The 27,304-nt window shown below is 40.6% G+C and overlaps 1 protein-coding gene across 2 annotated transcripts in view; it reads left to right on the plus strand.

The window, feature by feature from the left end:
* Polq (DNA polymerase theta) overlaps nucleotides 1-27,304 on the plus strand; it is an 80,644-nt gene that overhangs the window by 24,889 nt on the left and 28,451 nt on the right. For both annotated transcript variants that reach the window (XM_015994600.3, XM_076548837.1), the window contains 10 exons: nucleotides 1,460-1,596; nucleotides 2,938-3,142; nucleotides 3,328-3,470; nucleotides 8,240-8,433; nucleotides 9,257-9,381; nucleotides 10,907-11,150; nucleotides 18,147-21,226; nucleotides 23,073-23,216; nucleotides 24,686-24,882; nucleotides 26,593-26,833. In XM_015994600.3, the coding sequence (XP_015850086.1) occupies nucleotides 1,460-1,596; nucleotides 2,938-3,142; nucleotides 3,328-3,470; nucleotides 8,240-8,433; nucleotides 9,257-9,381; nucleotides 10,907-11,150; nucleotides 18,147-21,226; nucleotides 23,073-23,216; nucleotides 24,686-24,882; nucleotides 26,593-26,833 (4,710 nt within the window). The remainder of the gene's footprint in view (nucleotides 1-1,459; nucleotides 1,597-2,937; nucleotides 3,143-3,327; nucleotides 3,471-8,239; nucleotides 8,434-9,256; nucleotides 9,382-10,906; nucleotides 11,151-18,146; nucleotides 21,227-23,072; nucleotides 23,217-24,685; nucleotides 24,883-26,592; nucleotides 26,834-27,304) is intronic.

Here is a 27,304-nt window from a genome sequence, read left to right on the forward strand (position 1 = left end):
GCACAAGTATACTTCTTTTTCTTAAAAAAAAAAAATCTTGTGTTTCTTTTTTCCTATTATTGGCTCCAGATTTTTCTTAAAAAACAAAAACATGGTTTCTTACTAGTTTTTAATTGTTTACAATGATAATTTGTATTTGCTCAAGTATTTTTCAGATATTTGTGTCCATTTGATTTTCATAGTGATTTAAAGCATTTAGATAGTAAATGTTAGGATTTTTAGGAGCTTTGAATTTTGTCATTATATATAGCTAGTATCTATATTTGCATTTTACTTTATAGTATTCAAAGTTTCTCTAAAATTACTTAGTTATTTAATGGTGCATCAGCCAGTAGAGGAAGAGGAAAAGCCCTTTTTTCTAGTTTTTTATGTTCTCTAGCTGGGGCCTCATGAATAAGGTGTTAAAAGACAAGTTAAAGTAAGCCTTCATCCAGCAACTGATGGAAACGGATGCAGACCCACAGCCAAACGTTAGGTGGAGCTCCAGGAATTGTTTGGAAGAGAGGGAGGAAGGATTGTAGGAGTCAAAGTGGTCAAGGACACCATAAGAAAACCCACAGAATCAACTACCCAAGGCTTATAGGGGCTCACAGGGACTGAACTGACAATCAGGGAGCCTGCATGGGACTGACCTAGGCACTCTGCACGTATGTTACAGTTGTGTGGGGCTCCTAACAGTGGGAGCAGGGGCTGTCCCTAAGGCCTTGGCTGGCTGGGTTCCTCACACTGGGTTCCCTTGCCCAGCCTTACTACAAGGGGCGGGGGGTGCTTAGTTTTACTGCAGCTTGATATGCCTTGTTTGGTTGATATCCACGAGAGGCCTGCCCTTTTCTGAATAGAAAGAGAGGAGGAGTGGATTGGGGCAGGGTGGGGGAGGCTGGGGGTGGATAGTGGTGGTGGGGACAAAGGGGAGGTTAGGGGAAGGGAATGGGAGGAGAGAGGGGTGGGGAAACTGTGGTTGGTATGTGTGTGTGTGAGAGAGAGAGAGAGAGAGAGAGAGAGAGGTGGTGGTTAATAGTGAAACACCATATAATCTCTATTCTGTGTTAATGTTTTAATTGTTATGTGCATGGAGGCTTCAGAGAAAAGGAGCAAGGCCTGCCAAAGCTGTTAGATGCGGGTCTTAAGTTATTTTCAACAAAGGGCGGTAAAGTGTGGAGAAGTGCTAAGACAAAGGAAAAGCAGTTTTCCTAGGACAGCAGTTTATAGAGGACAAGAGTTCTTAGCTTGCTGCTTCTCCAGCCTTCAGCTAAAACGAATCTAGAAGCCAAGTGGCAGTGTGGTTTCTGGTAACACTCTGATCGCCTGTCCAGAGTTCAAAACCAGAGCCGTGACTTATGACTCTGTGCCCGAAAGAACCTCCAGCACCTGCTGTCTCCTTTCAGTAAGTCAGGACCTGTCTTCAGCAGTGTCTTATGAGAATGGACTGGAATTTAGAAGCTGTGTGGTTTGGTTGTAGGTGAAAGTATCCTAGTTTGTAAGAACTCTGAGAAATCAAAGGGCATTGCTCTGCTTCGAGGGTCTCTGGAGCCTGTGCACAGCTGTCTGCAGAGCCAAGGAGAAGTCACTGCTAGCATGATACGAGCTATTCTGGAGGTAGGAGTCCAAAAATCACCATTTACTCCTTTATACCTATTGAAAATCAAGTATGCCAAAAATCTGATTTTAAGGAAACAGATTATTGCTGGGCCATGGTGGCACACGCCTTTAATTCCAGCACTCAAGAGGCAGAGGCAGGTAGATCTCTGAGTTTGAGACTGGCATGGTCTATAGAGCGAGTTCTAGGACAGCCAGAACTACACAGAGAAACCCCGTCTCAAAGAACAACCCCCGCCCCCAAAACCAAACAAAAACAAGATTATTATATTTATAGCTTTCCCCAGTACGGATCTGTTTCTCACATATATTTAAACATAATACAGATATACACAGTTCTTCAGGCTCTGCCAAATACGCTGATAAATTCTGATACATGTATATATATATATATATATATATATATATATATATATACATATACATATACATATATATACACACACACATATAAGTTTATATGTACATATGCCTATATATTATTTATGAATATGTAGTTATTTTTGGAGTTTAATATAGCTACTACCATATCAATCTATTTCGAAACAATTAAACAACCAAATGAGATGTAGTTCTTTTTAACTTGTGTGTGTGTGTGTGTGTGTGTGTGTGTGTGTGTGTGTGTGTGTGGTGTAGGAAATAGAGGAATAGAACTCAGCCTTGTGCATGCTGTGTGTGCACTCTGTTACTGAGCTGTAACTGTGGCTCATCTTTTTTACTTTTTATATATTATTTACTGCATTTTGAGTTTCAAGAAAAGATGACAACATGAACCATAGTTCTTCTATTCAGATAATATATGTGGACATTAAAATCAAATCAAGTTATAAAAAAATAAGCTCACAGAAGGGCTGGATCTGTGGTGCTGCTCCTTATTCTAGCCTACTGGAGGCTGAGACATGAGCTTCAAAAGTTTGGGGCCAGCCAAGGCAATACACACCAAATATTAACTCCATATTTTTCTTCCCTTCCCATTCTTATTGGGAAGTTGTAAGAGTAGTGTTTCTACATGTCCATGTGTTCTAGAGGAAGGAGCAAAGACTGATTAGACTCTTGGCTGTGAGTCATCACTACCTCCTTTATATGTATAACTAGTTCCCAAAGTTCAGGTGCATTCTTTTTTGATTACAAGAAAATACTAGATTTACTTTCCCAGAAAATGTTATGTTGTCAGTAGGTATCATCTGTATTTGTAATGTGTGATGACAAAAGATTTAATAAAGCATCGTTACATACAGACTGAAGATATCTTAAGAAAATAAAGTCACTTCATTTACTTGATATCTAGAGGCTCTACACGTCTTAGAAAAATTACGGAACTTTGCAAACATTTTCTCCCAGATAATCGTTGGTGGAGTGGCAAGTACATCACAAGATATGCAGACTTATGCCTCCTGTACATTCTTGGCTGCTGATGTAAAGGAAGGCAGGCAGGGAATTCGGAGAAATCAAGATGATGATCAGCTTGGAGCAATTGATGCCTGTGTGACATGGCTGTTGGAAAACGAGTTCATCCAGGTGACAGAGCCCAGTGATGGCGCAGGAGGTAAACACAAGCACTCATGCAAAAATGCTCACTCTTTATATTGTATTCACTTTTTATTGCTCATACATTCTACATGTTGGCTAAGGTTCTGCTTATTGCTTTGATTGGAACTGAGAGGGTTAAGTGTAGTAGAGGAGGCAGTGCTTTGTTTTGTTTTAACCTTTGCTCCTCTATTCCCTCTCCAGGAAAGGTTTATCAGCCAACACATCTTGGATCAGCTACTCTTTCTTCCTCACTCTCTCCAACTGATACCCTAGATATTTTTGCTGACCTCCAAAGAGCAATGAAAGGCTTTGTTTTAGAGAATGACCTTCATATCGTTTACCTGGTAAGTTCTCTTTAAAAAACAAAACTATCTATCTCTTATTGACAGGATCTCACTGTGTAGCCAAGGCTAGCCTGGGATGCTTAATCCTCTTACCTCTAGCTGTGGCCCAGTCTGACCTCAAACTTTGAATCTTCCCATCATAGTCCCCTGGCTGCTGGCTTACAGGTGTGCACCAGCATGTACCTCAGCAGCCTACTTTCTTTCAACCTGAAGAACTTTGGTTAGTCTTAAAGACGTACTTGCTAGCAACATTTTCTGGTTGTTTGTCTAGAAATGTCTCTGTTATCTCTTTGGTTTTGATCGATACCTTTCCTTGATTCTTAGTTGACAGCGCTTTTACTCTTCCTCAAGTACTTGGACTATGCCCGTCTCCTCACATCCTGTCTCCAGTGTTTCTGGCGAGAAGTTAACTTTTAATATTATTGTGTTTCCATTGTGCAAGGTGACTTGTTTTTCTGTTGGTTCTTTCCTTTCTGTTACTATGATAAACACCAAAGCAACTTGAGAAGGAAAGGGTTAATTTGGCTCACACTCTTAGGTCACAGTCCATCACTGGGGAAGTCTGGGCAGAAACCATGGAGGAATGTTGCTTGCTGAGGCAACAAGACAGGCTCGTGTTTTGCTAGTTTTCTTATACAGCTTAGGAACACCTGCCTAGGGATGGTGCTACCCATAGTGGGTTGTTGTCCCCCTGAATTAATTAGTAATGAAGATAATCACCCACAGACATGTTTATAGACCAAACTGATAAGAAAAAACTCAGTGGGGACTTTTTAAAGATGATTTTAGGTTCTGTCAAGTGATAGTTAATGCTAACTAACTAGAACACTATCTTTGCTGCTTTCAAAATTCTCTGTCACTCAGTTTGTGACATTATTATTATGATGCATATTGATGGAGATCCCTACATATTTCCTTACTTGGAGCTTATGAAATCTTTTTGGATATGTAGGCTAATGTTTTCATTGAATTTGGGATACTTGCCACATACCTTTAATCTCATCTCTTGAGATATAGAGGCATCTCTATGAGTCTGAGTCTAGTCTGATCTACATAGTGAGATCCAGGCCAGTCAAAGCTATGTAGTGAGGCCTTTTCTAAAACCAAAACCAAAACCAAAACCAAAATACATAATAAATAATTTTTAAAATAAAAAAAAAATGGGGATGCTGTCTTAGTTACATTTCTATTGCCATGTAAGACACTATGACCAAGTCAACTTTTAAAAGAAAGGATTTAATTTGGGGCTTATAGTTTCAGAGGGATAGACTTCATATGACCACTCAGTGACACACCTCCTCCAGCAAGGCCACATCTTCTAATCCTTCCCAAATAGTTTCACCAACTGGGGATCAAATATTCATGCATATGATCCTATCAGGGCCATTCTCATTCAAACTACTACATTCTACTCCCTGGTCCCCATAAGCTTGTAGCCAAATCATAAAGCAAAATGCATTCAGTCCAACTTTAAAACTCTCCATAGTTTTTCACAGTTCAAAAGTTCAAAGTCCACAGTCTATTCTGAGATTCAAGGCAATCTCTTATTATAATCTTCTGTAAAATAAAAAAGCAAATTAAATTCTTCAAATGTACAATGGCACAGGATATACATTACCATTTCCAAAGGGAAAAATGGGGCCATAGTGAGGAAATACTGCATGAAAGCAAGACTGAAGCCAGCATGGTAAGCCTCAAATCCTGGAGGTCTGTGTCTGATTTCAGAGGCTTAGATGGCTTTTCCCTTCCAGCTTCGCTGCTGGTAACACACTTCTCTTTCTTAGGCTAGTTTCACTCTGTGCAGTACTCCTTGGCAGATGTCTCATGGCTTTGGCGTCTTCAGTGTGTTGGGGTTTCCAGCATAATTCTGGCTTCACTTTCATTGCTTCATACAATGACCTTTCAGGACCTCTATCCTGGGACTCCCTGCCACACACCAGGCCTCAGACTTTCTTTAACCACAGAGAAAGATTCTACAACCCTATACTCATCTATTCTTCATGACTAAAACCAGAACCATGTGAATGACAACCACCAACATGGGGTGAACCTTGGCACCCTTGAAGCACATTTGCAGGAGCTTTCCTTTGTTGTTACTTTTAGGCATAGAAAGTTCCCCAAGTCTCACTTTTTACAAATTGAAAGCTTAGCTGGGTAAGCTAAGAGTACCGCTCCCTTTATTCCATTTTGAAACAGGTCTTTCTTGAATCTCATCTATTATGCCACAAGGCTTGATTCTAACATTAAGTTCCTTGGTGTTCTTTTTTGCTTCAAACTGTACATTCTGTATTTCTTTTTCCTTGATTGTCCTTTTTCATTGTAGACCCACATAAGAGTGACTACTAATAACTACAGGACAGAGTCAATATTAGGTTGTCTTGAAATCTCCACTGTCAAGGAAATAAATACTTTTCAATTCAGCCTCAGACAGATTCTTAGTACAAGGGCAGAAAACAGCCACGTTCTTAGCCAAAATATCACAGTAATGTTCTAGAGCTAAGTTGCTGATATTGCTCTGCTCTAAACCCTCTTGAGCTGGGCCTCATTGCTCTCGTACTCCTGTCTTCAAGTTCTTACTGGGATGGTCTGTTAAGCACTGCTTAGAGTGCTTTCCTAATCCAAAGTCCCAAAGTCTTCCACATTCCCCCAGAAACAGTCTGGTCAGGTCTGTCACACAATACCCCATTCCTGGTACCAAGCTCTGTCTTAGTTACTTTGCTGTTGTTGTGATGAAACCAAGGCAGCTTTCAAAGAAATTGTTTAAGTAAGTAAGGGCTTACTGTTCAAAAGGCTTAGAGCCCATGGTGGTAGAGCAGAGGCTGGCGTCAGGAACAGTTGAGGGTTCACATCTTGATTGGTCTACAAGTTGGAGACAGACAAGCAGTCAGAGACAGACAAACAGTGAGAGCACACAAGTGAGCATGCACACTGGGAATGACATAAGTCTTTTGTTTCTAGCCTATCCCTGGTGACACACCACTTCCAACAAGGCCACACCTGATCCTTCCCAAACAATTTCATTAACTGGGTACCAGCTATTGAAACAAATGAGCCTATGGGGGCCATTCTCATTCAAACCACCACAGATGCTTTTAGCCTTAATTTTTTGAAATATTTTTAATTTTCTCCTCCTGGATTCACTGTGTGTATGTTTGTACATTTAATTTTTACCACATTTCTCTGAAACTTTCTCATCTTTCCACTCCTTTTTTTTTTTGAGATTGAATAATCTCTACCAATGTCTTCATGTTTGTGGGTTTTTATTTTTCTTAAGCCATGTTAAATTTACAGTTGAGCTCTGTAATTTTATTGTGTTTTATGTAGCTCCAGAATTAGCCTTTAACTCCTATTTAATAACATTCTTTTCATTTATGTCCTTTTCTTGCTAAGATGGTGTCATGCTTTATTTTTTTACCTTTCTCTCAACCTACCTTCATCTCCCTTTTGTCCCTTCTCCCCCCCCCCCCCTTTTCTCTCTTGTAGGTGGAGTTTTTCCGTTGGGACAGTGATCAGCTCTATTCTGCCAGCTGCTTCCCAAATAACCACTCAGAGACGTATTATTAATTATAAATGCTCAGCCAATAGCTCAGGCTTGTTACTAACTAGCTCTTATATTTTAACCCATTTCTATTAATCTATGTGTTACTCTGAGGCTTGTGGCTTTTACCTCTTATACATGTCCTGCTTCCTTTCCATCTAGCTGGCAACTCCTCTGACACCACCCTTCTTCTTCCCAGAATTCTCTCTGTCCCGAAAATCCTGTCTAGCCATCGGCCAATCAGCTTTTTATTAACAATGAGAGCAATACATATTTACAGTGTACAAAGATTGTTCCATAGCAGTCTCTTTTCTTCTTTACCTCTGCCCTTCTACCCTCCCATTCCTTCCTTCTTTTCTTCCTAAATGTCTAAATGTCTTTTTTTTTTTTTTTTTTTTTTTAAGCCCAGGCTAGCCTCAAACTTTCAAAGTATTCTAGGCTGGCCTGGAATTTACCAGGTCCATCTCAAACTTTGTATCCTGGTGCCTTAGCTACTACACAAGGGCTGGGATTACAGACATGCACCCTTTTATTTCTTTAAGCATTTTTAAGTCCTTTTGTACACATTTATAATGTTTTTGTCTTTAAGGTCTTTTCATGTTCTAACATCTGGACACTTAAAGATGTTTCTTTGTTCCCACCTCCACCCCATGCTTCGGACACTTGTCCCTTTTCTTGTTGGTCTCATAGCTTTCTTGTGGAATCCTGGACCTTTTAACAAATATATCAACTGTGAGTATTGACTCCCCCCAACCCCCATCTCTTCTTTCCATTTTACTGATCCTTTCGTGGAATTTCATGAAACAGTTAAGATAATGCCTTGAGTCAGACCTACTTAGGTTGAAAATGGCTATGATTAAAGACTTGCATTCCATGAAATCCAGTTTGTATGGTTAACAGTCTCTCCCCTTCTCCTGCCAATCTCTCTGGCTTTCTCTCCTTCTCTGTCTGTGTTTGTTCTATCAATGAGTTTCTTTTGAATAAATGTTGTTTTTTTTTTATAAATGAGTTATTATCACAGATGCTTTCTGTATCCTGGGGCCTTTGTCTTTGCTATGAAGTTAATATTTATAATTTTGTTACTTAGGTAGTATAAATGGGTTTGTTTGTTTTTGTCCATTGTTAAGGCTTGAACTCATGGCCTTGCATATGCCAGGCAAGTGTTTTACCATTGAGCTCCCACAGCTCATTGTCAAGCAACTACTCAAACTAAAATGATGCTTCTTTTTAGGTTACACCTGTGTTTGAAGATTGGGCTGGTATTGACTGGTATCGATTTTTTTGTTTATGGGAAAAATTGCCAACTTCTATGAAAAGGGTGGCAGAGCTGGTTGGAGTTGAGGAAGGGTTCTTGGCTCGCTGTGTGAAAGGAAAAGTAGTAGCCAGAACTGAGAGACAACATCGACAAATGGCTGTCCATAAAAGGTAATCATACCATAAGAGGCAAGGAGCCTGCAGCATTTAGCAGTGCTGGGCTTATGTTGATATCCAGTTTGCCGAGTCACTCTCATTGTCAACAACAATATAAACATTTTGACTGACTATAGTAAATTTTTTAAATTTCTCTTATTTTATTTACTGATGTTTTAATTTTTCTTGCAACTTGAAATTTAGTCATTATGCCTGCAAGTTTTTAAAGTCAAATATTTAATCACTTCTTGATTTCCATTTGTGGTGATTTCATCTGGAATTGTGCTTTATAGCACCCTTAGAAGTAATGCTTTACCACCTGGAAGGTGCTAAAAGATTCACATGGGGAAACTGTGTAGCATGTTGTTTTAAAATACAGTAAAACTATTTATAGTATAAGATTTACATCTCAGTCAAGTGCAAATTTATAAGGATCTCTGTGCTTGGATTATTTGTGTAAACTTTTTGTTTCAAATAAAATCTGGATTTTATAATTAGATACTATCATTTGACTAAATTTCTATTTATCTTATATTCATGTATCAAATTTTTAAAAGTTTTGTGCCATTCCATTTCTTAAATCAAGTATCATTTCTTGAAATCAGTTAATAAATTGAAATGTGAGGACTTTTCCTTACACTGATGTTAGTTCTTCGCTGTGGCTAAGGTGTGTAAACGTACTGTGATCTGAGTTTGCCCACCAGCCCTCTTTCTGCCCTCCTCCCAGAGAGGTGAGCCCCTGCAGCCTTTTTGGTCTGCAGTTGGTTTGCAGTATGTGGTATATTTTCAGAGTATCTGTGAGTGACCTCTTACAACACTCTTGATGATTTATTTTTAGGTTTTTCACAAGTCTTGTGTTATTGGATTTAATCAGTGAAGTTCCCTTAAAGGAAATTAATCAGAAATATGGATGTAATCGTGGACAGATTCAGTCTTTGCAACAGTCAGCTGCTGTTTATGCAGGTCAGTTAGCCAAAGGGTGTCACGTTTATCTAAGATTCTACCATTGAAGGTTGTTAAGATTCCCTTTCCTTCCCCCTTCCTTCCTTCCTTCCTTCCTTCCTTCCTTCCTTCCTTCCTTCCTTCCTTCCTTCCCTCCCTCCCTCCCTCCCTCCCTCCCTCCCTCCCTCCCTCCTCTCTTGTGTCCTCATCCGTTGATACACTGGTGCCTCTGGATGCAGTGTACCCTGTAGAGAGCCATCATCAGACGGTCTCACCCTTCTTCCTCTTCTGTTCCTTAGAGACTTGCTGATAGTACATCCTTTCTGTGGCCCCTCCTCTTCAGCCTTTACAAGGAGAAATAGAAAGTTCTCAATGGAATCCCTTTCCTCTTAGTACTGACTAATAGGTTTTGAGAAAGAGGCTGTAGATGAAGAGAGATTTGTGGACCTGACCATTCTAAATAACATGCCTTAGGAAACATTCTTAAGTTACACAAACAGGTAGATTCTGGGTCTGCTTTTACGAAAGAATCTTTGTTATCCCTTAGGAAGGAAACCCAGGACCAAGAGCTTCCTTGTGAATGTGCCTCCATAGGAGGAATACTGTATAGAAGATGTGGGCAGAGGGTAGGATGAAGGGAAGGACTCAAGTGACTGGCGTCAGAGATCAGTGTTCTTACAGAGGGTGATTTCTTCCAGGGCTGTACTTGGCTGTTGTGATCTCTTTATTTCAAGAGGGTGGAGCCTTTCTTTGAAGAAAATAATAATGGGAATCTCACTGTAGTTCTCTCAACACTTGAATTTTTAAATCATTTGTCTAGGAGAGAGTCCTTCACCTGCTTTGTTAGAGTTCTCTTTTCCTTAAGAAAAGAAGAAAAAGGAAAAACAAGAGAGAGGTAGTGAGAGGAGTGGACTAGAATGGGAGCTTTTTGTTCTCTTTGTGAATATATGCCTTACCTCAGTATCCAAATGTTTTTAGAATTAGGAGTCAATGAGATGGGCCTTGAGAGAGGGCTTGTTATGCCAGCCTGAGGTCCAGAGTTCAGATCCCCACACCCTCACACAAAGCTGAGCACAGTAATGAATGTCTGTAATCCCAGTGCTGAAAGACAGCTAATTAGCTTCCTAGCTAATTAGTCCAGTCAGTTGGTGAGCCCAAAGTTTAGTGAGAGACCTTGTCTCAAAGAATGAAGTGGAGAGCGAGAAAGGAAGATGCCTGATGTTGATCTCTTGCCTCTAATTGTGCACACATGGGCACACACAGGTAAAATGCATGCACACAGAATAAAACTTGAAAGAATAAATGAGATAATGTCTAATATTCTTTATGAGCATAACTAGAACTTCTAATATTGTCTGCTCCATTAACTTGGCCCTTGGCCCTGTTAAACCATATGTTCTGCAGAAAAGCAAAGTCAAACCTAATACGTGCACATGCATACATGCATATACACACATATGTATCTACACATACATGTTTGTATATATAGGCATGGAGAATTAGTCTAAAAGCAATTTTTAATTCAACAAATCTCTGACTGCTCTAGGAATGATTACAGTGTTTTCCAACCGTCTGGGCTGGCACAACATGGAACTACTACTTTCCCAGTTTCAGAAGCGGCTTACATTTGGCATCCAGAGGGAGCTGTGCGACCTCATCCGGGTCTCCTTACTGAACGCCCAGAGAGCCAGGTTCCTGTATGCCTCTGGCTTTCTCACTGTAGCAGACCTTGCCAGAGCTGATATTTCGGAGGTGGAGGTGGTTCTGAAGAATGCTCTGCCTTTCAAAAGGTAATGAAGTCTGTGTCTGTTCTAGGTTATTAGAGGACAGCTCATCAACCTTAGGGCTAGTCTCTGTGTTAGAAATGTGGCAACTTTTTCCTCTTGAGGGTTACTGTTCGTTTTCTACTTGACACACTGTGCGATTGGAAAGGTGTTTGTAAAGTGGTGGGGGTCTGAGTAAGGCACCAGTGTTCTCTCTGCTGTGGTAAGTTAGATTTCCATGACCTCTTCAGGGCTCATGTGTTTGCTCCACTCCTTTAAATGTTCTTCGGAACACTAGACCCTCAGTGCAGTTTGTGAGGGGCATTCCTTGATGTGCATGGCAGGGGAGGGGCTAACAACACATCAGGCTGGACTAGCATATGATAAAGAATAACTTAATTGCTTTCTCTTTGAACACATTCCAAAATGAAAAGATCAGGCAGACTTTCAGCTCTTTACTGTCAATTACTAACAATTTTATTTTGAGGAACATTAAAAATGGACTCTAAATCAGAAGGCCCATCTCATTTCTAGTTCAGTTTCTTCCCTTTGGCTCATGTTAGGCCTGACTTTTGGACTGAAACTTTTAACAAGCATGGGAAAGATCAGGGAGTGGCCTTTTACAAGCCTCTTGGCTTTATATGTCTCGTGTTGATGTGGGATGATGTTTAAATGGGCAGAAAATTGTTTTGAGTGGTATTTGTTTCTGTAGCTGTTAGGTGTTGAATGTTGGCCTGTGTCCACATTGTGGTTCTTTCTCCTGAGGGACACTTTTGTGATGTTTTAGGGTCCATGTCTTTTATACTCCATCCTTACTAATGCTGAAAAAATTACAAAGCTTTCTGTGTCCAAAGCAGTGGTATAAGAAGGCTTCTTAGTGATCGTAGTGGTTTGAATAAAAATGGCTCCCATAAGCTCATAAATGCTTAGTTATCAGGGAGTGCACTATTTGAGAAGGATTAGGAGGTGTGGTCTTGTTCGAGTAGCTGTGGCCTTGTTGGAGGAAGTATGTTCCTGGGGGTGGGCTTTGAGGTTTCAAAAGCTATGCCAGGCCTAGTCTGTCTGTCTGTCTGTCTGTCTGTCTGTCTGTCTGTCTGTCTGTCTCTCTCTCTCTCTCTCTCTCTCTCCTTACAGATGTAAAGGTCTTAGCTATTGCTCCACACCATGTGTGCCACCATGCTCCCCATCATGATGATAATGGACTAAAATTCTAAAACTATAAACAAGCCCCAATTAAATGTTTTCCTTTATAAGAGGTGCTGTGGTCATGGTGTTTCTTCACAGCAATAGAACACCGACTGCAACAGTGATGTAATGAGTCAGGTTTCTAGTTTCAATCATGACTCTTTGGGGGAGAGAACATCCTCCAGAAGGATACCTCTGAGTTGGTGATGGGTACAAATACTGTAGAGCCTTAGCTGTGGTAGTATCTCATAATTTTTTTTAATCAGTGTTCAGTTGTCAATCTCTATTTAGTATATGGCAATCTTTCTCAGCTGTCTTTCTCCTAATCCCATAGGTTTTAGTGTGTGGGTTTGCAGTGCATGATGTTTTTAAGGAATACATGTGGGTTGTAATAGAAATTTACAGCCCTTTTTATTGCATTAGGACATTTCACAGAGTTGTGTTTAAGTAATTTAGGGGTATATTTTCAAGACTTTTAGTAATGTATTTTGTTTTTAAAACAATATATTTGAATTTCTTGGTAAGGTCCTATTAGCTAGGGCTTTGGTGGTTCTTGTGATATGAGTTATTGCATAGCTGTGGTCCTTACAGGAGTGACTTTCAGTCTCCTGTACATCGCCACTATGCCTAGTGAGCTGACCAGAAGATAGTTCTCATTGCTGCCATCTTTAGCAGTCCTCTCCAGTAATAAATTACATTTTTGATAGGCCTTACTATATAATAACAGCTCTTCTTGACATTGTGATTTTCCCACCTCAGCCTCCCTAGTGCTAGGGTTCCTGCATGCACAAGCACATCTCCCTGCTCCAGTTCTGGAGCTGGGACAAATTCTGAAGTAGGTGCTGATTGAGTGTTTTCAGCTCTAGAGTATAAAATCCCATCTGTCTGAGAATTAATTAGGCCTGTCCGAATTAGTGTCTCATCTCTTTGAGATGTGCCCCTGGCTGACTGCTTTACCTAGACTAGGCCTCCAATTTTCACAGACTCTTTAGAGATAAATATCTATGACCAAGACATATACTAGTAGTTTCTGAGGTGAAGAAGATGGGGTGTAGACAGGCATGGTGATAATATACTACAGATGACTTGGAAGTCTTCAGGGATCCATCTTAAGGCAGTATACATTAAAAAAAAAAATCAATTGAAAGTTCTTGCTCACTGTTTATAAGCACATCTTGAGGCTTCCTTCTGTTTTGTGGTAAGGTTGATAGGTTGATGCTGCCACGATTATGTCTGTTCTGAGAGTCTAGAACCTTAATTCATCAAAATTATTGCTAACAAATAAAACTAATCAATATCATGCTTTATGCAGTGTGTTGAGGATGCAAATACTCTCTGGAATACCTTTTCTTTTATAATGTCTTCTTTTAAAAAACATTATTAAATATGTTTTTATCACAGAAATGTACAATAAATATGTTTACATTATGGAAAGGCTAAGTTGAGATAACATAAATATCACCTAACATGCTTACCATTTTATTTTTGCGGAGAGAATACTTCTAGTCTCCTTCACAGCAGGTTTTAAGAACCCAATACCATGTTATACAATATGCTAAGCTATTCTTAGCAAAATGCCTAATGTGGATTTAATCATAAGGAAAAATTGCAAGCATGGAGTAGAAAATAATCTATAAAATATTTGCCCAGTACTTTTCAGAAATATCACAGTTGTGAAAAACAGAGTCGGGAGGCACTTCTAATTAAGGCAGACTGGAGTTAAGTGACTAGAAACATTACTTAGATTCTAAGTTTCATTACAAAAGAGATAAGGGGACCAATTGGTGAAAATTGGTGGGCACTAGCTATTGGCTTGTGAAAATACTTTTGGGCATAGAAACTGTGTATTTGTGCCTGGTCTCCCTTTCCTTTTAATGCTTAGTACATTAAAAGCTAGAAAGTCTACTGGCATTCAGATCGCCTCCAGTTCGTTAGCATTGCCACAGTCTGCAATGAATTACTCTCCTCTCTGCATAGGAATTTTCATATTGTTGGGGATAATTCAGTGGGGTGGGTTCCTAGACATGGTATTTCAAAAGGTAAGTGCATAAGCCTTGTTAGCTACTCAGAACTGCCCTCAGGAGGGTCAACCAGGCTGCATTTCCTCCATCAGTCTACTGGTAGAAGGCCAGTTTTCTCCCAGCCTCACCAATAGAAGCAATGCGTTGTTTGTCATTGTGTCTCCTCCTGGTTTGACTTTGCAGCTGTGTAAATGTGAGTCATCCTGAATATCTCCTGTATGCTTCAGGGTCAATTTTAGATCTTTGTGACTTACCTGAGGAGGTCTTACCCTTAGATTTCTATGGTTATTTTTTTTTCTTTCTTAAATTTTTTTTCAAATGGATATCAATTTTGATATGTCTTTCAAATATTTCCTCGCAATTTATCACTTTACTTTTTTTGTTTGACAACCCAAAATTTAGTTTTTTATATACAAGTGTATGGTATATGTATGTATGTGAGTATGCACAGGTGCCCATGGCCATATATGTTCAGAGGTTAGAGGAGGATTCAGGTGTTCTTCTCTATTGTCCTGTTTCTTCTTCCTTTGAGACAGGATCTATCACTGAACCCCTTGTACTGTTTCTCACCAACAAGCCATAGCTCTGCCTGTCTCTGCCCTCCTGCTCACCTTCCTGTAAACTCTTACACTCCCTGTCCTGATGGGTTCTGAAGACTCCATTATGTAAACATGTAAAAGTGTATGGTCTACCACTAACAGACCATCGAGGCCTGTTATGATCAGTGCAGACCAGGTATGTTTGCAATGATAAGGTCTAATGGCTGAAATAGATTCGCTTGTTCATTCAGTTCTTTCTTACCTCACTTTAGACTCACAGATATGGTTCTCCTTTAGTCTGCTGTTTTTAGGAGACTTCTCTCTGGCTCAGTTTATTCTCTGTAGTTTTGCCCTACAACCATTCATACCTGCTTTGTGTGTGTATGCGCGATTGTAGTTTTGAGCATTGATTGTGTCCTTTATCACACTTAAGCTCTTTCTGACTCATATTTCACCTGGTCCTGAACTAGGTCTCATGGCTACCTTCTTGCTTCCACTTGTTTGGGATCCTTTTATCCTTAGGTTTTGAATCCCTTCGCATTGGTAACGTTTTGTGTATCACTCTTTGTAGTAGTTGAGTCTTGCATCTGGACCATATTGAAAACCTTTTTCTTTAGATAGATGCTTCAGTCCTATTCATATGTTGTAGCTATGACTGGTAAGTTTGCTCTTCTATTTGATGAGTATTTATGACATTTGCCATGTTTCTTTCTCTCCAGGTCATCTCTGCTTTGCTGTTCCAATTTTAAAGTTAGAAAGTTGTGGTAAATTGTGTTTGTATTCTGCACGATCTGGTTCTTCAAGATTTTGGGTGTCTTGTACCTTCTACCCACTGTCTGAACAGCAGTTATGGAATTTCCTTTCCTTTCTTTTTGCCGTCTTCTGTGTCTCAGCATATAGCACACTGCACATTAAGTTTTCATCTTTGCTCTAGCCTCTGTTCAGGGTGAAGGTAAAAAGGTGGTGTAAGCTGCATCATTATGTGTTGAGATTCTGACTTTCAGTCTCGTGTCTGGATGAGTCTCTGCTGAGATTCCTTGAGGAATGCTTTGCTTACAAAAAGGTTACTGTATGTTTAAAACTGTCCTCTGACCTTGAATGTTTGAAGCACAGTGTAGCTAATATAAAATCTTCGATCTATTTGACTCTACAGACAAAACTTGGTTATGTTGCCTGGGATGACCTTGAACTTGAGATCCTCTGCGGCAGCCTCCCGAATTCTGGGAGAAAACACCACAACTAGTCTATGTTTCCTTTAATTGGAGGTTGTTGTTGTTGTTTTTGTTTTTCACCCTTTCTTGCTTTGCATTGTGTGTTGTCATGGAAAGTTTGATAGTAGCCAGAGTCCTTTATCTTGTGAGTCCTTTGATCTTTTTGTAATAGGACTTGGGATTTTTTTCAATATCTTTGAAGTTTAATAGCTTTGTTAGCCAGGTTATCTATTTTCTGTAATTAATTACTTTAAAAAATGGTTTCAGAATAACTTTAAATATTGATTTCACTGTATCTGCAAGAAGTAGATTTAGGAGTCTCTGGTGGTTCTGGTTTGGGGTTTCTCATGAGGTTTCAGCTAAGTTTTTGACTGGACCTTAGTTCTCCAGAGGCTTGGCCGGGCCTTCCACCCACATGACTCATGTGCATGCTGGCAGCCTGCTGCTTGGTGCACGCCATAGGGCCACTCCATAAGAGTTCTTGCCATAGTTTGCCTCCCCTGGTAGGAATGATGCAAGAGACTGCAAAATGCAAGCCGTGACAGTTCCTAAACCTGTTGTGGGCCTGCATTCGTTCTATCCAGGAGGCTGCTTTGTTCCCTGTCACTGCATGGGTTTGGAAGCAGGAGTCTGAGCCATCATGCTTCACTTATTTATTTATTTATTTTTTTTTACCACCCCCTGTCCTCCTCCTAGCATTTAATTACATACTATTTGGCCCTTTGGGGTCTAGACCATTATCTTCCAGAAGAGCTTACTCTCCAGTTTTCTCTCCCAGTGGTGAGCAGTAGCTCAATTCTCTGTTAGCTGTTAAGACTTAATTTTCAAATTAGATTTATTTATGTACAGAAGTCAGAGGACAGCTTGTGGATAGTTGGTTCTTTCCTTCTACTCTTTGGATCCTAGGGAATGAAGTCAGTGTCAGGTCTGGCTGCACACACCTTTACCCACTGAGCCATCTTGCCAGCACCAGTGGCTCAGACTTGTAACCAGCTATTTGGAATATGTCCACACTGGCATAACTTAGGCAGTGGTTCTCAACCTTCCCAAAGCTGTGACCCTCCCTTTAATACAGTTCCCATGTTGTGGTGACCCCAACCATGAAGTTATTTCGTCGCTACTTCATACTTGTAATTTTGCTACTGTTATGAATTGTAATATAAATATCTGATATGCAGGATATCTCACAGGTTGAGGACCACTGACTTAAAGCCAGATATGAGGCAATTTATATAAAGAATTTGGAATTATTTTTCTGACTCCCATTCTCATTTCTAAGCATTTCTCCTGAATTCAGTCAGCCAGCGACCTCCAGGTTCTTCCCTGGTACTGGTTAGATCCTGCCATCTGAGGCAGTGTGTGGAAAGCCACTCACTGCCATTTCTTCCTTCTACAGGGCTTTCCTTCTTTGTTTACATTCCAGTCCCTTCACATGCTTTGTTCAGAGCTGATATTGTCAGAGGGTTTCTTTTCAATGAAAAAGTTCTGACTCTCACTTTTTAAAAAAGATTTATTTATTATGTATTTAATGTGTATGGATGTTTTGCTTGCATGTATGTCTGTATACCACATTCATGCAGTGCCTACAGAGGTTAGAAAAGTGTGTTGGATCTCCTGGAACTGAAGTTACAGATTGTGAGCTGCCTGCCATGTGGGTATTGGGATTCTGAAAGAGCAGCCAGTGCTCTTAACTGCTGAGCCATCTCTCCAGCCTCAGTTTTTAAGGCTTTTGCTTAATGAATCTGTCTTAGAAGGGATTTCCTGTATTATGCTATTAATATTGTCAAACCACCTACCCTTTCCAATACCTCACTTCTGTATAACCCTCACTCATGCCAGTTGACAGAATATGTTTTAAACATTTATTTTCCAGTTCCCCCAGCTAGAATATGAGTACCATGAGAGCCTCCGTCTGTCTGTCTGTCTGTCTCCCCCGCCTCTTGTGCGTGAGCGCACACGTGCTCTGCTGTCATTTTAGTTCCCTGAACCAGCTCAGCGAGAATGGATTTGTGGTATGAATGAATGAATCAGTGCATAATTTTGCCCTTTTCCCGTGTCCTTGAATAGTGCCCGAAAGGCAGTGGATGAGGAAGAGGAAGCAGCTGAGGAACGTCGCAGTATGCGAACCATTTGGGTGCCTGGCCGAAAGGGCTTGTCTGCAAGAGAAGCAGCAGCCTTAATAGTGGAAGAAGCCAAAGCCATTCTGCAGCAGGACTTGATTGAAATGGGAGTGCACTGGGATCCAGATTCACCCTTGAGTTCTAGCACATATTCACAGACCAGTAGTGGGTCAGAAGCAAAGGAGTACACATTTAAATCTCAAACTAAGAGATCTCCCAAGAGGTTGACATCAAAGAACAGAAATAGTGTGAGAGCAAGTGATTCTAGTGGCAAACAGTCACCAGGTGCAGCCCAAGGCTTAGGTGACCACAGAAAGCGTGCAGACTCCCTCTGTTTATCCCAGGGGAGTCAGGAGCACCGGCCGCAGCACTACATTTGCAGAGCAAGAAAACAGACTTCTTTGGGTATAAACAAAAAGAAGCTTCGGATGTCTCGGAATGAAGGAGAACCAAGCCCTAAGGAAGTTCTTCAAACTTCCTCTCTGGAGAAAACAAGAAAAGCTGTGTTGAGTTTTAGTTCGGAGCACATGAACACCAGTTCTCCATCTTGGAGAGACAGAAAGTATCGAAAAAAATCTCGGGGCAGTAGCCTGGTGCATGACTCTGGGCCTAAACATGATAGAGACGATTTCCAGGGACAGACTGTGTCTAGATCTGCTCTATGTAAAGACCCGTTTTTCTTAGACAAACGAAATACAGAATTTAGAAGTCCAGAGCTGCTTACAAAAAATGTATCTTTTTGTGCCAAGGAAAAATACAACAAAATCTCATTCCCTTTACAAATGCAGCAGCCTTGCTTAAGGAAAAAAATAGAAAGTAATGGTGTTGTGGAATATTCCCTTGTAGAATCTCAGAGTAAAGATGTGACTGGTCAGACCCCTGGTGTTGCTAGCAATGGAAGAGAATTGGCTGATACTGAGATAGGAAAAATAAATGAGGTACTCATAGAGAATGGAACAAAAAGCCAGAATGTTTCTGGGAAACACTGTGACACCCACCCAGTTAGCCAGTGCCTGGGAAATCAGTGTGACAGACAGACAAACACTTGCACCAAACGGAAAATATCAATAGAGAGACAAGTGTCCTGTGAAACAGTTAGTTATATGGCCAGAGACTCAAATGGTGTTGCAACCATCAAATGTGAAAGCATAAAGCTTAATAGCAAAGAGGATGAGTCAGATCACTGTCAGGCATTGGGAAATAATCCAGGCAGGACTGAGGCACCTCGTGGATTACTGCAGTCAGCTGGACTTGGTCAAGCAGGTGGCCAGCATGAGCATCTCCTAAATTCTGGAATACAAGAAAAAATGGATGCTTATGCAACAGATAAAACTGAACATAATCATGTTTCTAACCTTGTCCCCTGTGACTTTGGAGATAGCTTCTACCTGGATACTCAGGCAGTGAAAATAATTGAGCAGGTGGCATCTGAACACGTGGAGCAAGGAACAAAGGCGGCGGCAGGGGTGACAGAGATGGCCTCTCACACTCAGGACTCCGAGTGCTTCCTTCAGACCGAGGACCACAGCCCTCCAGGTGAACAGCATTTCCGAGGAGCAGCTAACACAGGCCGTGTGGAGAGCAGGAGTGTAGAGTCCAGTAAACAGGACTCTGCAGAGGGCCTTGGCAGGCCAGCTCCAGAAAGCCCCGTTTCCCACTCTCCAACAGCACAGCGGGGAAACGGCCCCTGCTTTAAAGAGAATGATCATTCTGTTACTGACTCCCAATTAAACAGTTTCCTTCAAGGTTTTGAAACACAAGAAGTGGTTAAACCAGTCCTACCTCTGGCTCCTCCAGCAGGAACTCCTACTGGTTTAGAGGAAGACAGTCTGCCTGAAACCAGTTTGAATATGAGTGACAGTATACTATTTGACAGTTTTGGTGAGGATGGCTTAGTAAAAGGACAGTCACCTGATGTACAGGCAAAGCAGCCCCTCCTTTCTGAAATGACACCAAACCATGTCAGCCATTCTCCGTGCCCACAAGAAGACCCAGTTCTGAAGGCAAATGTGAACGGACATCAGGGTATTCAGGAGCAGGTGGCTTGTTCTAGTGGTGAATCGATTGTATTTTCAGAGATGGATTCTGCTCAGATGATCGAAGCCTTGGACAGTATGGCTTCATTTCGTGTCCAAGAGAATTGTAACTCAGTAGCCCTTAACACATTAGAACTCCGTGATTCTGCAATGCTGGGTAATGTGTGTGCCCAAGCAGAAGTGGTCAGAGGAGATAAAAACAAAAGGGTTCAGAACTCCAAACTCACTGAGACCAATCAGGATAATTCGTTCAGTTGGTCAGGAGCATCATTTGACTTAAGTCCAGAACTGCAAAGCATTTTAGACAAAGTGTCTAGTCCTGTAGAAAACGAAAGACCCAAATTAACACATGCAAACATGTCTTGCTTTGAAGGAAATGGCATAGAGTTAAGTGAGAGACAGGAAATGAATTCAAATTTGGAGACCCTTCAAGTTCAGAGAACTTCACTTTTTCCCAACAATGAAGTTAAAAGCAGGATTCAGGGAGTGGGGAATGACTCCAGGTGTGGGGGGGCCTCATCTCCCTCAGCTTGTAAAGAAAGCCCCACAGCTGATGACAACGGCCTCGTTCCTCCCACACCCATCCTTGCTTCCACGTCTAAGCTGGCGTTTCCAGAGACTCTTGGGACATTTGTAAATCGTCAGAAAGCTGGCAAGGTTGTATTGCCAGGGGAGCGCTGTTCATTTGGCTCACCTTCAGATAGCCAAAACCATGACATAAATCAAGAACAGAGTGACAGCTTCCAAGATGACGGCTCCTTTGGAGACACAGGTTTTCCTGTGCAGTTCTCTCAGGATGGACTGCAGTTCACTCCATCCTCATGCAGCTCAGAAAGCTTGGCCATAATTGATGTAGCAAGTGACCGGACTCTGTTTCTAACCTTTGTAAAGGAGTGGCGAGGCCAAAAGCGCTTTTCCATCTCTCTGGCTTGTGAGAGGATAAGTTCGGCATCTTCCAGAACCTCTACCATAGGTGGAAGGCTGAAGCAAGGTAAGGATTTTTACAATTTTAATTTTCTGCATTGGTGGCTTGAGATTGAATTTTTAAATTTTAGATATTATATATAATTTATTCAAATTGAATAGCTATATCCACTTAATAATCTTCTAAATGGATATATGTGTAGCTTTTCTTTATTTGGCTCAGCTAGTTACTAATAATTGCTCTCCATTCTATTTTAAATTTATAAAAATAGTAAATGTTTTGGATAATATTACACTTTTAAAGTACTTTAATTTAAAATGGTTTTTATTAGTTATTAGTACTCACAAATTGCTCTTACTCCATTATAAAAGTACACAGCAGATGGGTACTATATATCTCATAAAGTACTTAGCTGAACTTTCCAGGAACTATCTCGAGTATTAGCCCTCTTGATGACTCTGTACTGAAATGTTGGTTCTGAGTCCTCACAGAGCCTTTCTAGGGTTCCAGAGTTCCAACGATGCCATGAACATTTGTCCTGTGACTGGGGAGAAGCCATAGTCAGCTTGTCACCTTGTGGCAATCAGAGATGTGATTAGATTTCATAAAGCTCTGTATTTATGTGTTTGTCATTAAGGTGTTGGTATTTATCTGACCTTCAATTCTTGGAGCATGTGTGTTACTGGTAGATTCTATGTGCCCTTAGTGTGTAGCATTTCCTATTCCCAACCCGTCAAGTATAAAATTGAGCCCATGTCCTCATAAGAGCCCAGGCTTCTTATGGAGGCATAAGTTCGCTTAAAGTTAATAAGTATGTATTGTCTTCCTATGTACCAGTATCTTCCAGGTATTGAGATTGTAATTGTAAATTAAGTTGATTGGGTCTTGACCCTTGTAAAATTAAGTAGATGTTAATTTAGAAAAAAATGTTGACTGTAAATACAAAAATTACACTAAATTGTTCACAGTAAAACTCGGTGCCTTTGATTAAGAATTGGTGAATTTGCTATAAGTGTGTGTGTGTGTGTGTGTGTGTGTGTGTGTGTGTGTGTGTGTGTGTGTATTTGTGCGCATGCATGCACATATGGTCCTTTTTTGTTCTAGAAACTTGAAAAACAGCTTTTTTCACCTAGTGGTTTCTCTTTAGTCATTATAGATCTATTTTAGTCAAGTTGTGGTACATTGTTTTTATGGTCACAGGTATCTTAATTGATGTGAAATGTAAAAAGTTACACACACCTGAAAATGACCACCCAAAAATCCATCTTTTACAATTGCAGATTTTTTTGCCAATTAAGTATTGTGAGGGCCAGTGTTTTGTCATCTTGGCATAAGCTGGAATTATCTGGGAAACAGAACCTCCCCTGAGAAAATGCCTCTATCAGATTGGCTCTAGGCAAGTCTGGGGGGCATTTTCTTGGTTAATGATTGATGTGGGAGGGCCCAGTCCACTGTGCCATTCCACCTTTGGCCAGGTGGTTCTTTCTCTGTGGTGTAAGAAAGCAGGCTGAGCAAGCCATGAAAGCAAGCCAGGAAGTATTATTCCTCCATAGTCTTTTCTCCAGTTCCTGCCTTGAGTTCCTGCCCTGATTTTCCTTGGCAATAGACCATACCTAAGCAGTAAGCTGAAATCAGCCCTGTCCTGCTTACAGTCATGTTTGTGTTTGCCACAGCACTGGGAACCTGACCAGGACAGACAGGTTGTTCTGTTGTTGTTTTGCATGTTTGGGGGACAGAGTCTTGCCATGGAGCCCAGGCTGGCTTTGAGTTTATAATCATCTTGCCTCAGTTTACCAAGTGCTGAGATTATAAAGTATGTGCCACCATGATGAGTGAAGTAAAGTTTTTAATAGTTGGTTTGATGCCTGAATATTGGAGATTTCTTTGACAGTCTTACTTTGGATTCATTTAGTGAGCTTTCCTGAGGAAAGCCCTGTTGAAGATGGTGGGTTTCCTGTCCACGGCTCTGATGGCGTTGTGGTAGTCGGACTAGCAGTGTGCTGGGGTGGAAAGGATGCCTATTACCTGTCATTGCAGAAGGAGCACCAGCATTCCGGTGAGTAATTGACGTTTGGATAAGTTACATATGCTCTGTCACCTCTACTAAGGGAGGTATTTTGTTTTTTTGAGAATTTTTTAAATTATTTGAGAATAACTTTCTGATATTACATAGACTTTATTTTTAGTATTGAAAATAATTATTAAGAGGATATCTAATTTATGCATAATCACATATATTAATTAGAATGAATTCTTCTTTCCCTCCCTTTATCCCTCTGTTGAGCCCAAAGAGGGCCCCAGAAATGGCAGTGTCACTGCCAATGTCCTAAATGAGCCCAATGTCTGGGCTCAACTCAGGCTGAACTCTGGGTAAACAAAACCTAAATTCAGCACTCCTCAGAAATGTTGGGTTTCTGTTTGTCAGGAAAAGCCAATACTTCCTTATCTGTCCCCTACAGCCAACTGCCTCTGGCAATGGGCATCTAGTTTGTGATTGACTCAAACAAGCCTGCAACTAGCAAAGCCCCCACACTAGTTTCCAGGCTTGTCTGGCCAGCACCCCACCTCCTGCTACTTAACTCCTAGGCTGTTCTTGCTCCCCCACACCTGTCCCCTCAAAACTGACAAACCTATAACCCTATACCCACTTTGTTGCTGTCCTGTCCCCAACAGACAGCCCAGCAGTTTGAATCCCCAGTAAATCTTTGTTTCTGCCCATGGAGTGGTCTATTTTGGTGGTTTCACTGTGCCCTTGCTTACACTCTCCTTCTATTCCTCCTTTCCGGGGGTTCTGGGACTGAGCCCCGAGCTCCATACCTGCTAGACAAGTGTTCTCCCCTGGAGCCATGCCCACAGACCAGAATAAATGCTTTGAGAAACACTGCTTTGCTCCCTACTGCCTGCTCCATGAGGCCATTAACACAGGCTGCAGCAGTTTCTTCTCAGTCTATCTCTTCCTGTAATCTGGGTCTGGAGTTCATCCAGGGGCAGCAATGAGCTAGAGAACCATGGTTGCTGAAATCCGAGACTGTTCGAGGAGCCTTTGGAAGGGAAGGATACAATCTAGAAATACCTTGGGATCTGATTACATAGTCCGTTCCTCAGCTGTTTGGACAGGAGCAATCAGTAAGGGTGACATACGGTGTCTGTCATCTCTTCAAGGAGGTCTTTCCACTCTCTTTATAGAGCAGTGTGTTGCCTGAGTAGCTACTTGAACTTCTTTTATTTTTGATACAACATTGTATCTTCCACTTTAAACTTAATTTCTAAAGCTGCTACCTTTCTTGAACTCTGTTCTGAAAATATAATTTTATTATTAGAAGTCTTGGTACTTAGAATTTTACTCACATAATGAAATAAAACATTATAAATCTAGTCCAAACCATCATGTTTAGATTATGAAGTACTTGGAGTATGTGATTGTTGTGACCTGACCAAGCAGCTTTTTGTTCTGACTTCCTCATCTCTCCACTGAAGACTGCTGCTTTAGATGAATGAACAGTAAGACTTTGTTTCTCTTTCAAGAAATTAGTCCCAGTCTGGCCCCGCCTCCTCTGGATCCAACACTAACTGTGGAAGAGAGGATGGAGCACCTTCAATCCTGCCTGCAGAATCAGTCTGGCCAAGAGCGGGCTGTTGTCACCTATGACTTCATCCAGAGCTACAAAGTCCTCCTGCTGTCCTGTGGTGTCTCCCTGGAACCGCGCTATGAAGATCCCAAGGTTCTGTCTACATGTAACTCTATGAACGGCAATATGATTAATGCCCAGGGATAATTCTACATGTCCTTAATGTTTTCAAACAAGACGCTTCTCATTCACCCAGAATATATCATTGTGTACCAAATGCCTCTGTGGGTGAACGCAGAAATATCACAAATTCTAAATGTTAAAGGTCATGTTCTTCCTCAAAGATTAAAAAGAAGAACTTTAGTTTTGGTTATAAGTTGTAAATTTCTATACCATAGTAAATTAGAAGTGAAACATGAACTGTTAGGTTTTAGAGTATGATAGCAAGAGTTTTCCAATATTGTGAAGGTATAGGAGAATATAGGAGAAGTTCGTGGATCTGAATGTCAAAAGGGAGTGCTCTTAGGGGCGCTAAGACTCACTAGTCCCTGAGAACAGTTTTGCACAATAGCAAAGTGTGATGTTCCTTTATGATGCTGAGCCATCAAGGAGCGATAGCTTACATTACAGTAGAATACATTTGATACTTCAATGCTTTACCGAGACTACTATAAGACACACCATTTCTTCCCATGTGTTGCTAACAGATGTATGAACTATGCAGAGTGGAATTGAAAATTATACTATTTTAACAGTTATTAGAAAAATATCAAATGTAATCGGACATTTTTTTCTTAGAATTTTAGCTTTGAATTTCACCCCATTTAATTTGATTTTGCCTATGAGCTTGTTGTAAATTGCATTTATTATGCTTAGATATATTTCTTGTATCCCTAATCTGTCCAGGATTTTATCATGAAGGGGTTCTGTATTTTGTCAAAGGCTTTTTTGGCATCTAATGAAATGATTATGTTGTTTTTTTCTTTCAGTTTACTTATGTAGTGGATTACATTTACTGATTTTAGTATGTTGAATCATCCCCTACATCTCTGGGGTGAAGCCTACTTGATCATGAATGATCTTTTTGATGTGTTCTTCTATTAGGTTTGCAAGTATTTTATTGAATATTTTTGCATGTATGTTCATAAGGGAAATTCTCTTTCTTTGTGAGTCTTTATGTGGTTTGAGTATTAGGGTAACTGTGGCTTCATAAAATTAATTGGGCAATGTTCCTTTTGTTTCTATTTTGTGGAATATTTTGAAGAATATTGGCATTAATTCTTCTTTGAAAATCTGGTAGAATTCTGTGCTAAAACTATCTGGCCCTGGGCTTTTTTGGTTGGGAGACTTTTTTTTTTTTTTTTTTTTTTTTGGTTTTTCGAGACAGGGTTTCTCTGCATAGCTTTGTGCCTTTCCTGGAGCTCACTTGGTAGCCCAGGCTGGCCTCGAACTCACAGAGATTCGCCTGGCTCTGCCTCCCGAGTGCTGGGATTAAAGGCGTGCGCCACCACCGCCTGGCAGTTGGGATACTTTTAATGACTGCTTCTATTTCACTAGAGGCTATAGGTCTATTTTAATTATTTATCTGATCTTGACTTAATTTTGGTAAATGGTACTAAGAAAATTATCCATTTCTTTTAGAATTTCCAGTTTGGTGGAGTACATGGCTTTGTTTGTTTGTTTTAGTTTTTTCAAATCAGGGTTTCTCCGTGTAGGGTTTTTTTTTTTTTTTTTTTTTTGGTGCCTGTTCTGGATCTCACTCTGTAGACCAGGCTGGCCTTGAACTCACAGAGATCCGCCTAGAAATGCATGAAATGGCTTTGAAAAAAATCAAGCAAACTGTCTGATTACTGTCTCATTCAGGTGGCATGCTGGCTTCTCGACCCAGATTCTAAGGAGCCGACTCTTCATAGCATAGTGACCAGTTCTCTTCCCCAGGAGCTTCCGCTCCTCGAAGGAATAGAGACAGGCCAAGGAATTCAGAGCCTGGGGCTAAATGTGAACACTGAGCATTCTGGACGGTACAGAGCATCTGTGGAGTCTATTCTCATCTTCAACTCCATGAACCAACTCAACTCCTCGTTGCAGAAGGAAAACCTTCATGGTAAAAGCAGAGTTCATGCATTCTATGTTATAGGCTGGGATAATATGTACACATTGTTAGCTACTCTTCCATCACAGGTGGATACATTACACATTGTGTGCAAACCCTCTGGGCTACCTCCTGAGGAAGTCAACAAACCTGGTTTTTTTCTTTGTTTGTTTGGTTTTCCTCTGTAAAAGACTTGCAAACTGCACGGTGTCTGTCACAAGTCCTCAGTCTGACGTTGCTCACTAGAGCAGCCATGGTCATATCAAATGCTGTGGTGTCTTCTAATAATTTACTTGCAAGACATGCGTCTGGTGCTCATCCTACCATAATTTGCTGACCTCTGGCCTTATAAAGATTAGAATTAGTGCTATCATATTCAGTTTTGACAATTATATATTTGAATTTTACCAAATGACTTTATTCATGTAACAGATCTTTCATGTAATTTAAAAGAGGAACCATTTTCTGTTTAGAGCTATCAAT

The sequence above is a fragment of the Peromyscus maniculatus genome, chromosome 12 (assembly GCF_049852395.1).
Source record: "Peromyscus maniculatus bairdii isolate BWxNUB_F1_BW_parent chromosome 12, HU_Pman_BW_mat_3.1, whole genome shotgun sequence".
Taxonomy (NCBI): domain Eukaryota; kingdom Metazoa; phylum Chordata; class Mammalia; order Rodentia; family Cricetidae; genus Peromyscus; species Peromyscus maniculatus.